General features: G+C 34.1%; 1 protein-coding gene across 1 annotated transcript; it reads left to right on the top strand.

The window, feature by feature from the left end:
- The first annotated feature begins 11,827 nt into the window (after window positions 1-11,827).
- On the top strand, window positions 11,828-12,918 carry LOC126627314 (cell number regulator 2-like). The gene is made up of 4 exons (XM_050296770.1): window positions 11,828-12,060; window positions 12,187-12,258; window positions 12,373-12,582; window positions 12,690-12,918. Exons 1-4 carry the CDS (start codon window positions 11,898-11,900, stop codon window positions 12,767-12,769), a joined length of 525 nt encoding a protein of 174 aa, XP_050152727.1. The 5' UTR covers window positions 11,828-11,897; the 3' UTR covers window positions 12,770-12,918.
- Window positions 12,919-13,467: the final 549 nt, after the last annotated feature.

Here is a 13,467-nt window from a genome sequence, read left to right as displayed (position 1 = left end):
TGACTGCAAATGCCAGATCAGGCTTAGTACATATTTGAGCATACATCAAACTACCTACAAGAGAAGCATATGGCTTGTCATTCATGGTCTCCTTCTCAAGTTCATTTTTAGGACTTTGAGTGATGCTTAGCTTATCCCCTTTTCCAATAGGTAGTTCACCATGAGAGCACTTGTCCATGTTGAACCTTTTCACAACCCTGTCAATGTAATTTTTCTGAGACAAACCAAGTGCTCTTTTTGATCTATCCCTTTCAATTTCGATGCCAAGAACAAAGTGTGCTTCTCCTAGGTCCTTCATATCAAAGTTGGCAGCCAACATCTTCTTGGTTGTGTGCAGCAATGATAAATCTGAACTTGCTAAAAGTATATCATCCACATACAAAACCATAAAAATGAATTTCGAGCCACTGACCTTAATGTAAATGCAGTCATCCATTTTATTTTCTTCAAAACCATCATTAGTGACAACCTGATCAAACTTAATGTACCATTGTCGTGAAGCCTGCTTTAATCCATAAATGGATTTATTCAATTTGCATACCATGGACTCCTTCCCCCTTTCAACAAAACCTGGTGGTTGTTGCATGACAATATCCTCATCCAAGTCCCCATTAAGAAAGGCAGTTTTCACATCCATTTGGTGAAGTTCTAAATCAAAATGAGCAGTAAGTGCCATTATTATTCTCATTGAATCCTTGGTAGAGACTGGTGAGAATGTTTCATTGAAGTCTATCCCCTCTTTTTGCGTAAATCCCTTAGCCACAAGTCTGGCTTTGTGCCTCTCTATCTGTCCCTGAGCATTCCTTTTGGTCTTGTACACCCATTTGCATCCTATGGGTTTTTGGTCTGGAGTTTTAGCCACTAAGTCCCATACTTTATTCCTTTCCATAGACTCTAACTCTTTGATCATAGCCGTGTGCCACAGATCAGCTCGTATGTTTTAATAGCCTGAGAATATGTTGCAGGATCATCCTCATCACCTATATTATATTCTGTCTCCTGTAAGTAAAGAAAGAAGTCAGAGGATAGTGCAGGCTTTCTTTGTCTTTGAGACCTCCTGATTGGTAATGACTCAGTTACTGTGACAGGTGGTTCTAGCTCTTGTTCTTCTTGGATTACAGGTTGAACTTGTTCCTCCAAAGTTTGATTTAGTAACTCCATATTTTCAACTAATGGAGGTTGATATAATTCCTCCATGTCGTTGAAAGGTGGGGTCTGCATTAATTCCCCCATGTTGTTCGAATGAGTTGTTGCAGCAAGTGGAGAAAGCAAATCCATATTGGTTCCTTGAGAAGCGTGTAAACCAACATTTTCATCCAATTCTTCAAAATCCATGCATGCAGTTATTGAAGCTTCTGGTTCTAGTTCCTCAATGAATTTAGCATTGTGAGTTTCTTGTATTCTTGTATGAGAGTTCGGACAATAAAACTTAAACCCTTTAGATTTTTCAGAATAGCCAACAAACCTGCAACTCACAGTTCTTGGATCAAGCTTTCTTTCATTTGGAGTGTAAAATCGTGCTTCAGCCTTGCAGCCCCATATGTGGAAATGATTGAAACTTGGTTTCCTGCTTGTCCATGCTTCAAAAGGTATAGTTTGCACTGACTTTGTGGGAACTCTATTGATTATGTAATTTGCAGTTCTCAACGCTTCACCCCATAAAAAAATAGGAAGCTGTGACCTTGAAAACATGGACCTGACCATGTCCTTCAATGTTCTATTTCGTCTTTCAGCAACCCCATTTTGTTGGGGAGTCCCTGGAGTTGTGTATTGAGCGATGATGCCTGTCTGTTCAAGGTAGAGTGCAAAGGGACCTTTATGTTGTCCTGCCTCAGTGTACCTGCCAAAATACTCACCACCCCTATCGGATCTCACAATTTTTATGTGTTTGTCAAGTTGTTTTTCCACTTCTAGTTTGAAAATTTTAAAACAATTAAGCACTGCAGATTTCTCAGGGATTAAAAAAATGTAACCATATCTCGAAAAATCATCTATGAAGGTTACAAAATAAGTGTTGCCACAAATGGTTTTACTAGGGAAAGGACCACAAACATCAGTGTGAATTATTTCTAAGAAATCTTGACTTCTGTTTGACCCAAGTTTTCGTGCATTTGTCATTTTTCCCTTAAAACAATCTATACAATCAGGAAAGGTTTCAAAGTTAAGGCTTGGCAATAGATTTTGTTTAGTCAAAAACATGATTCTTTCTTTGGAAATATGACCTAAACGTTTGTGCCAAAGTATGGAAGAATTTTCATTTGAAGACAACCTTTTTGAGCCAACATGATACACATTAAAACACTCAGTTGCATATGAGCATTGTAATTGCCACATATCAATGTTAAGTAAAGCAATACCAAGCAAGGTGTCCATCTTATTTGAATGAAAAAGTTTTACACCTTCAGTGTCTCCCACAAAAGCATAACCCGACTCTACTAATTTAGATGCTGAAATTAAGTTCCTTCTCATGGAAGGTACAAAAAGTACTGGACTTAAAACTAAAACAAAACCAGATGATAACTTAAGCTGAACAGTCCCAATCGACTCAACAGCTACCTTGCTTCCATTCCCAACAAAGACATTGTAAATCTCCTTACTTTTCTCCCTTAGGTTTGTGAATCCCTGCAAAGAATTTGTAATGTGAATGGAACACCCAGTGTCAAACCACCAACTGTGGGGAGGAACATAAATCAAGTTTGACTCAAAACAAACAAAAACATCAATTTCACTACCTTTCTTTATAAGCCAATTTTTAAAACCAGTGCAGTTTTTCCTTATGTGTCCCACTTCCTTGCAGAAGTAACAAGGTTTCCCACTCTCATTGTCAACAGTTTTGAATTTGTGAGTTCCTTTAAGGGGGTTAGCATTTTTAAAAGAAGAAGAATTTGCATTCTTCTTCTGCTTACCAGCAGTAGAATGGGCATGGTCAACTGCAACATGTTTCCCTTTGGCACTGTGAATGAGATTGACAGATTGATCAGCTTTGTCACTTTTGAGTCTTGCTTCTTCCTGAGCACAGATAGATATGAGATCATCAACACTCCATTTTTCTTTTTTGAGTATTGTAGGAGACTTTGAGTTGTCCATATTGTGCAGGCAATGAGTTTAGGGCCATATGGACAATGAATTGATCATTCATCGGGACTTCAAGATCTTTTAGTTTCTGTGCAGTGTCAGCCATCTTCAATATGTGTTCCCTAATGCTGCCAATTCCATCAAACTTCATTGTGGTGAGTTTGGTGAGGAAATTACTTGTTTCTGCCTTGTCAGACTCCTTGAATTTTTCACCAATTGAAGTGAAAAATTCCCTTGCCTTCTCACTTTTTGGAATGCCCCCTCTCACTGACTCAGTCATTGCCTTCCTCATGATTAGTAGTGACATACGATTAGCTTTTTCCCACTTTTCAAACTTAGCTTTCTGTTCCACTGTGCTGTTTACAGTGAGTGGCGCAGGCTCATCTTCCCTTAAAACCAGGTCAAAGTCCATCAGCCCCAACACGATTTCAATATCCTGCTTCCACTTTTTATAGTTTGAACCTGTTAGGGTCTCAATGTTGCTGAAATTGAGAAAAGTTATACCTGAAACTTAAATAAAACTTTATGGTTTATTAATCTTGTCCATCAGAAAATAGAAAACTATAACATGATGTCTTCTGTTTATTGCAGTAATCATACAATTCCAGTGTCATTCTTTAGATTGGCACTGATCATATTAATTTTTGCATAACTAAAATGTAAAACTGCAACTTGTTTATATAGATCAACACTTTTGAGCATAAGAACTATAAAAACCTTGTAGTTTCACATTCCATTATACATTAACTTAGTGCCAGAACTGAATACATTCACAAAAATCCTTTTGGATAAATTTTTAAGGTACTCATCATTGCACATAAGTCACTTGTTCTGTTCGAACCAATATGAAATCTATAAGCAATCACTTTTAAGCAGAAAATACTTGTAGATTTCTTTCAACATGAATAACATAATGCCAATTATTTATCGATTCAAAAGTGACAAATAATGATATTATTATTCAACAACATTTCTTCAAACAGCAACTGATTGGAGGATTCATTTCATCTTGCTGATGTCGTTAACTATTCCTGATTCAGTGAGCAGTAATCGAAGCACATATAGATCTATCCATCTCATGCAGTTAGGATATTTTTAAATATATACATGCATGCAGCGGAAGCATTATATAGGATCTGATGATTGAAAAATACTCATAACATTTTGTAAACTGAATCTCAAAACTGTTGTGGTGGCTCTGATACCACATGTTAGAAATAAGGGAAAAAACACAACAGTACATAAGATCACAGTTATAAGCATGAATGTATAAAACCATATAGTACTAACCTGAAGCAGCAGACATGATGCTAAGGTTATAGGGTAAGGAAGTTTTCTCCACACACAATCAGAATGTTCTTTACTGATGAATAGGGTAAACAGCACTAAAGAAGAACGCATACTATGTGTGCAGAAACATCCATATTTATATCACTAGGGTTTCCTACTAATTTGCCTATCATCGAATAGTCAGGAATATCCCATAGCTTATGATATCAATTATGTTTCTTAACATGATATATAAGTCTTACCAAATGAGGCCTCCTAATTAGTTGCATGTGATTAAGACTTCAAATCTCATTCATATCAGGACTCCCACATATTTGGCCGAGAATCAACTTGTTACCAAGTTGATTGTCGTGTAAGTCAACGGATGGGATTTCATTGATACTCAAATAATCTTACAGCTAGTGCAATGTGTCTACAAATTGTAAGACAAATTTTGGTTGCTAGTGGAGGAGTTGACCCACCAAACTATAATCTCTAGTGAAGAACATAACTAGGTTGACCTTAATAGTGGTTTATATATTCGTTGAGCACATGGCCTCTTCAACCGCACGAAACATCCTAATTAAAATCAATGGGAAAATCATATTGCTTCAAGAGATCCTTGTTAACTACCCAATTTAGTTGAATGTTTCAACTAATATGTATTTATAATATAATTATATATATGCACATTTTTTTAAGAGGGATTCTGCTCCACTGTAAATGGAAAGGGATACTCGACAATATATCATATCAGGACAATTGACAATAGGTACAACAACATTCATTGGTGTAGTAAACTACAATTACTGTCACCAAATATATTGTCCATATCGATATCATTGAACACAATATTGACATGATAACCACAAAATGAATGACGAATCGAGTATCTACTTCATGAACAATAAAACAAGATCCCTCTTATATGAAGTTTCCACACACACATGTTTATAGTACTTGTATTAAAAGAGAGTTCTAGTGGCCAAATTATATATAGCAACAAAGGAGAAAAAGGAGTGCACGCTATATTCATTAATTGGTTCCACATACAGTAACAATTTTCTCTCTACAAGTGAGTATTACATTCACACTTTCTTCCCCGTTGCTGCTATAAGTTGGCCACTAAAAATATCTTTTAATACCAAGTACCAAGTCGGTTTTTATAAGACAAGTGGTTTGATAGAGAAGTCATCGACATATTAATTTAAATTTTCTCAATTTTTTTATGGAAATGAGGTAATTTATAACTGCAATTTGCATTATATTCTACATTTCATGAATGCATATATAATTTCTGGAGTTCTGCATATCAGACGAATATTAATTGCAGTTGCGGATGCTTTTCTTTTCAGTCAGGATAATTAATTAATATTAAAAAAAAGGATAATTAATATTTCCAAATGGTTAGTTTTCTATCCTGGAAAGAATAAATCCATATGTTTCGTGACTTACATTATATATTCAATATTCTAAAACTAAAAAAATAAAAAAAATAAAAACTTTTAATTAACCAATATATATGCTTCTTAGTTCCCTATAGTCGAAAAGATAATTTTGAAAAATGAGGATTTAGACTATTCTTTCCTATAGGAAAACAGTGTCACGATATAGCACAAAAAAAGTTGGCCTTGAGGCAAGCATGCATGCATACCCCGGCCCAGCTGACAGTAGATGTACATAAAAGTTTGCAACGGTTGAGAAGAGTTCATCACAAACAGTAATTTGTTTTGAATCAACATTGATTCATATTCTGGTTCCCTAGAGGCATCATCATATTAAACTGTGGCTGCTGCTGATGTAAACTTGGATTCCTTTGCACATTTCATATCCATCCGATTGAAGAGTCAATCCATCTGAACTGGAGCTCCCTGTATTCTTGGCAAATAGCGCAGGGCTCACAGAAGAAATGGTGACCCAATCGGGTGCAGTGGACTCGATTAGATTTGTACTTGCTGCACAGCTTTGTACGGTACGTGCATGGCATTATGAATGGTACATATAACAAGGCTGCAATCAACCCGTAGAACAGTCCGCTGCTCGCACATCCTGTGACGAGAACACTTAAAATTAGGTTTGTAGTCTCTGAACAGATTCAAAGGTTTGTATATTGATCATTATGCTTTTGTCAAAGAGACTTGTTTACGAGCTATAACGAAGAAAAAGAGCACAAACGGCCTATTTTTTATACACTAAGCCACAATTGGTAACCCTAGAAGCATATGCTTAACGAATATTCTTCTCATTCAACTTTTTTTTTTTTGGAGCAAACGATAATATCTTCGCTAAGGAGTGGGGAAGTGGGCTAAGCCCTATAATGAGCTCGTCATAGTAATGTGGTTTAACTACGCATTTGGCGGGAATCGAACTAAAACATCTTACTTACAAATGAAAAGAAATACTACTAAGCCGTAGTACTAAGTAGCACACTTCTCATTCAATCTTATCAATGCGTTGCTGCCTTTGTCTTGTTGTCAATGGAGAGGTTTGGAGTTTAGATGGAGCTGGGGTGGTTTGATCAGTTGTGTGGGTGGCTTCATGAGGTGGGACAATGGACTTTAAGCTCTGAACTATGTCTCATTATAGAAGTCTTTGAAATCAATAAACGTTAAAGAAAAACACTTGAAGTCACTACTTTGAAACAAAATTCTTCTTAACCTTTATCAATTTGAACATGCACAAGTGATGAGTTTTTTTTTTTCTCCAATTGAACTCTTGAAGCGTGTTTTTTTTTTTTCTCTATAGAACTTATTGTTGTAAGGTAGGTTTTTTTTTCATTTATTTATTTATTTTAATGGAGTATCCCCTTTTGACCTCAAAAAAAAAAAATCAATGAACAAAGTTAACCAGGGGAATGCAAAAGGTCAAAAGGAAATGAGGAATCGCAAGATAGTAAGGATAAGAGTGATACAAAGAGTGAACAATTATGTATACAGTATAAAAATTTCCTCTCTATCACTGAAGATAGCATTCACACTTTTGACCACTGAAGATAGCATTCACAAAGAGTGAACAATTCTATATACAGTATAAAAAATTCCTCTCTACCACTGAAGATAGCGTTCACACTCTTTTTTCTTCATTGTTTCTATAAGTTGGCCACTTGAACATCTTTTAGTACAAGTGTACTATACCAAGTCGTGATAAGACATGCAAGTGGTTTGATAGAGAAGTCATGGATATTAATTTAATCCTCTCAATTTGTGATGGAAATGAGGTAATTAAAAACTGCAATTGACGTTTTATTTTACATTTCATTCATGCAAAATTTATGGAATTCTCTACAAATCCTAGCCGTGCCTAATGATAATTAATTATTAAAAAAATATTGTTAAAATAACGAAAATACCCTTGTTTTATTTGATGCATTATTTTGGGATACCTTTTAAGTTTTTTGTCTTGGGGGCATTTTTGTCCAAATCTTTTGTTAAAGCTTGGTAACACCAAAAACAATATTCACCTTTTGTGTTCTCTTTATATATAGACTAGCCTCTATGCACGTGCTCATGCTCGTGCAGAAGACAGTTTTTGAATCACGATGTGCTACGCTCGACTTACACGTTTTAAATGTATTTATATGCCTAAATTGATAGAAGGAAAGTCAAATATTTAAAGTAAATGAATAATCTTAGATCATGCTAGAAGAACCCCTCATAAACCAATTAAAGTAGCTGAATCCACATAATAAAATCGATATCTATAGAATTTATATTAAGAATAGAGAAAATAATATTTAATACACAACTAATTGAATCACATTATTGCTAGCCCATTGTGAGGCTAGGCCCATCCCCTCCCCTTTAGTATAGATAATATCGTATGGTAAAAAAAAAAACAATCATTTGGCAACTAATTTAATCACATTATTATCTGCGTGCGAAAGACATTTTTTATAACCGGCATTACACGGCTCTGAACAGCTGATTGAATCACATTATTGCTAGCCTATTGTAAGGTACTAATTATAAAAAATAAAAATAAAAAATTGTACAAAAAAATAATTATTAAAAAACACTGTTAAAATGACAAAAAGATCCCTGCATTATTTGATGCATTATATTAGGCTGCCTTTGAAGTTTTTTGTTTGAGGGGCATTTTTGTCCAAATTTTTTTGTTGAAGCTTGTGACACCAAAAACTACTATTCACTTTATTGTTGGTTTTATATATAGAAGATAGCACGCGCGTGCAGAAGGTATTTTTTGAATCACGGTGTGCTACGCACGACTTACACGGTTTAAATGTATTTATATGCGTAAATTGACAAAAGGAAAGTCAAATATTTGAAGTAAATGAATAATATTATATCATGCTAGAAGAAACCCCTCATAAACTAATTAAAGCAACTGAATCCACATAATAAAATCGCTCTATATAAAATTTACATTAAGAATAGAGAAAATAATATTTAATAAACAACTAATTGAATCACATTATTGCTAGCTCATTGTGAGACTAAGCTCATCCCCCTCCCCTTTAGTGTATAATATCGTTTGTTAAAAAAATTCACTTGATAACTAATTTAATCACATTATTTTCTGCGTGCGAAAAACCTTTTTTATAACAAGCATTATACGTCTCTTAAGATGTTTTGAACGTGTTTAAAAATAATGAAAATAATATTGAATGAACAACTAATTGAATCACATTATTATTAGCCTATTGTGAGGTAGTAATTTTATTAAAAAAATAACAAAAAAAATTAATTATTAAAAAACAGTTAAAATAACGAAAATACCCTTGCCACATTTGATGCATTATTTGGGTTGAATTCTCATGCAATGAATATAATTAAAAATTAATAAAATAGTTAATCAGCTTGATCAATGATTGATGTTGATGTTCATAGTAATGCAATGAATATAATTAATAAAAATTAATAAAATAGTTAATCAGCTTGATCAATGATTGATGTTGATGTTCATAGTCATGCAATGAATATAATTAAAAAAAATTAATAAAATAGTTAATCAGCTTGATCAATGATCGTTGATGTTCAAATGTGTAAGTACTAAGAACACATATTTTTGTGTATATAAGGGGTTTGTTAAAGTCAAAGCTTCTAAAGTGCTTATGTATATAATTAAAGAATTAAATATAACCCAACTTACGAAACTATAGTTCATCTCATCCTCTATAATTAAAAACAGAGCAATTTTTTATTTTCAAACCAAAGGCCTTCCAGTGTACTAAGAATACGAGTGTCACAAAACAATTGGTTCAATACTTAAAAAATAAAAAAAATTTAACCAATTATTTTGTAATATTTGGTGCAGGCTGTGTTCTTGAGTACACTAAAATTTTTTTCTTTTATCAGACTCAAGTGATCAAAGATGACATGTGATGTGACTTTTTGCACCTTTATAAAAAAAATTCATTCAAATATTAAAAACATATTCAAACATACTCTTAACTATATTTATAACTTTCATAGAAAAACTATATAACCAAATATTTGCATGATCAAATTTATGACCTAAATTAGCAATGCCGTCTATCTTATTGTTGATTGTTCATATTTTCTATTTTGTGGGTTTTTTTTTTAATCTATGACCTTTCGCTCAAGTCACCATCATCACCTAGGCATAAACCTAGGAGCTGGAGTCAACGGTTCATTTTTCATTTTTGACATACGTAAGGAGAAGCTAGGGATCGTTTAGAAATACTTTTAAAATGACTGAAAATGTTTCTTAGTGAAAATAAATCTGAAACCAATCTCAGTACAAAATCTAAGTAGATCCTAAAAAAACACTTAAAGTGCAGTCTGCAAGAAGCACAAATATGGTGCTTCCTAAACAAACAATTGAAGGGCTTTTGGCAACCAAAATCAATTTTACAAAAGCACTTTCAATTACTTAACAAGTCGTTTCAAATGAACGCAATTCAGTATCTGACGCTTTGATAAATTGAAAAAATAGAGAAAATAATAATAAATGAATAGCTGATTGAATCACATTATTGCTAGCCTATTGTGAGGTACTAATTAAAAAAAGTACAAAAAAATTAATTATTAAAAAAAATGTTAAAATGACAAAAATACACCTGCCACATTTGATGCATCATTTTGGGTTGCCTTTGAAGTTTTTTATTTGAGGGGCATTTTCGTCCAAATATTTTTTGTTGAAGCTTGTGACACCAAAAAGTACTATTCACCTTTAATGTGAGCGCATGCAGCGTTTTAAATGTATTTATATGGGTAAATTGACAAAAGGAAAGTCAAATATTTGAAGTAAATGAATAATCTTAGATTATGCTAGAAGAAACCCCTCATAAACCAATTAAAGCACTGAATCCACATAATAAAATCGGTCTTTATAAAATTTACATTAAGAATAAAGAAAATAATATTTAATAAACAACTGATTGAATCACATTATTGCTAGTTCATTGTAAGGTTAAGCCCACCCCCTCTCCCTTAGTGTAGATAATATCGTTTGTTAAAAAAAATCACTTGACAACTAATTTAATCACATTATTATTTGCGTGTGGAAAACATTTTTTATAATTGGCATTACAGGCCTCTTAAAATGTTTTGAATGTGTTTAAAAATAAAGAAAATAATATTAATTGAACAGCTGATTGAATCACACAATTGCTAACACATTGTGAGGAATTAATTTTTAAAAAAGTACAAAAAAATTATTATTAAAAAACACTGTTAAAATGACGAAAATACCTCTGTCACATTTGATGCATTATTTTGGGTTGCCTTTGAAGTTTTTTGTTTGAGGGGCATTTTTGTTGAAGCTTGTGACACCAAAAAACACTATTCATTTTAGTGTTGGATTTATATATAGATTTGAAGTCATTTATTACTTTAATTACTCTTAGGCCATGTCTGGTCGACCAATACATGGTTTTGGTGATTCCGTTCCTTTCAAACACTCTCTTTGTATCCTTTCTGTTGATCACTGTCTAGTGTCTGGTGGATAATAATGTAGTGCATGGAATTGCATAAGAGTTTACTTTGACCAGAATGTCATTAGATTCTTGCAACAACAACAACAAAGCTTTTTCCTACTAAGTGAGGTTGGCTATATGAATCCTAGAACGTCATTGCGCTCGGTTCTATGTCATGTCCTCCATTAAATCCAAGTACTCTAAGTCTTTTCTTAAGGTATCTTCCAAAGTTTTCCTAGATCTTCCTCTACTCCTTCAGCCCTGAACCTTTGTCCCGTAGTCACATCTTCGAACTGGAGCGTCAGTAAGCCTTCTTTGCACATGTCCAAACCACCATAACCGGTTTTCTCTCATCTTTCCTTCAATGTCATTAGATTCTTGCAAACGCAGAAAAATGCTGGCAGCTAGCGCAATCCAGATTTGTATTTTGAAAAGGTCAATAATATTAGTACGTCGACTATTTCTATGAACTTGCTTAATCATTGACCTAAGCAAATTACGTATGCTGCGTTATTCAACCACTAATAACTTCCTAGGTTGAGCAATTTTCTATATATGAACTAAACTCATCCTTGCAGAAGGCCACCCCTCTCTCAACTCATTTCACACTTGGGCCTTCTTGTTTCCTTTAGTTTAATTAAACAAAAAGATCAAAATGCATCCTAATTACAACAGTGATCCTAAACAAGCTCCACAAGGAGGAGCATATGGTTATCAGCAGGCGGCGCCTCCACAGGCAGCAACTTACGGCTACCAACAACAGGGGCCGCCACAATGGACAACAGGTCTTTGTGGTTGCTTTGAAGATCCTGGCAGTTGTAAGTCCCAATAATTAATTGACCCTTTTATCTATAATGTCATCTCTGCTAATATGTTAGGAATCTCAATTTAATTCTTATTGATTTAATTAATTTTTCCATGTTAATATGATTGTGATTAATTAGGCATGATGACATGCTGCTGTCCCTGCATAACCTTTGGGCAAAATGCTGAGATTATAGATAAAGGAACAACATGTAAGTCAACCCTGACTTCTTAAATGAGTTGAATTAATCATATGGTAATTTAGCAATATAATTTGATGATGCATGCCTTAATTTTATTAATTTGTTACATACTATGTATTGCAGCGTGCGCTTTCGGGGGTTTAATCTACTTTGCTCTTGCCTATGTGGGGTGTGCTTGTTTGTACTCGTTCTCCTTTAGATCCAAACTGAGAGGTCTCTATGCATTGCCTGAAGATCCATGTGCGGACTGTTGTGTCCATTGCTTGCTTCCTTGTTGTGCTATTTCCCAGGAGTACCGGGAGCTCAAAAACCGCGGATTAGACCCCTCCATAGGTAACCTAAACCTCATATTCGTAGCTTCGATTATGCATGATTATTTTGCTTATAATATATTGATCTTCAATGTCAATTTGTTTTCTTTGGAATATTAATATACACAGGTTGGATCGCCAATGCTCAGAAAATGAACCAAGGTGGAAACCCTGCACCTCCATACGTCACACCGGGAATGTACCGTTAGAGTTCCCGACTTGCCATATTGGTTCTTCTTCGTCTTTGTTTCGTTCTATGATCAAGAGTGTGATTGATTGTCTAGTTTCATTTCCAGTTCATGAATTTCTTTGAATTTGAATTAATTTCTCAGACGCAACCTGCAACTGGAATTTCATATGATATGCTATCTTATATATGTGTAACAGTCGACAGTATTACCTAACGATAAAAAGTCCGTTGACTTCGTATTCAATAATAAATGATTTAATGTGATTTCTGTCTGAGACTGATCGAACCCTTGGAGATACAATTTTGATTAAGACTGTCAATTCACAAAACAAGAGTATAGTATAACTTGATCAACAAGTTGAAATTAAATAAGCAGCTTATAGCTCAGTTTGTTAAGAAAGTTTATTGTTGAACCTAAAGTTCTGTGTACGAATCTTCTTCCCCCCAATATCACTTGTATCATGTGGTTAAAAGCGTTTACCCTTACACCCAAATTCACTTATAAGTTCTAGAGAAATTTTTTATTCTGACGGGAAGAAATTTTTTATTGTGATGGGAACATGGGTGGGACACCACGTGTTTTATGTAAGTGGTGGGAAATTTATTTTTTAAGTTATTAACTTTTTAATACACACATCCCACCATTTGTATAGTAACACGCAATGTATCATCTCGTTTGTTAGTCACACTAAAAAATCTCTCATAAGTTTTGGGTTG

Source organism: Malus sylvestris, chromosome 6, assembly GCF_916048215.2.
Source record: "Malus sylvestris chromosome 6, drMalSylv7.2, whole genome shotgun sequence".
Classification (NCBI taxonomy): Eukaryota; Viridiplantae; Streptophyta; class Magnoliopsida; order Rosales; family Rosaceae; genus Malus; species Malus sylvestris.
This window is presented reverse-complemented; position numbering and strand designations above follow the sequence as displayed.

Coding starts and splice junctions, on each gene's coding strand:
- LOC126627314 (XM_050296770.1), top strand. CDS start 11,898: ATGCATCCTAATTACAACAGTGATCCTAAACAAGCTCCACAAGGAGGA. Junction 12,061..12,186: donor CTTTGAAGATCCTGGCAGTT/GTAAGTCCCAAT, acceptor GTGATTAATTAG/GCATGATGACATGCTGCTGT. Junction 12,583..12,689: donor CGGATTAGACCCCTCCATAG/GTAACCTAAACC, acceptor TAATATACACAG/GTTGGATCGCCAATGCTCAG.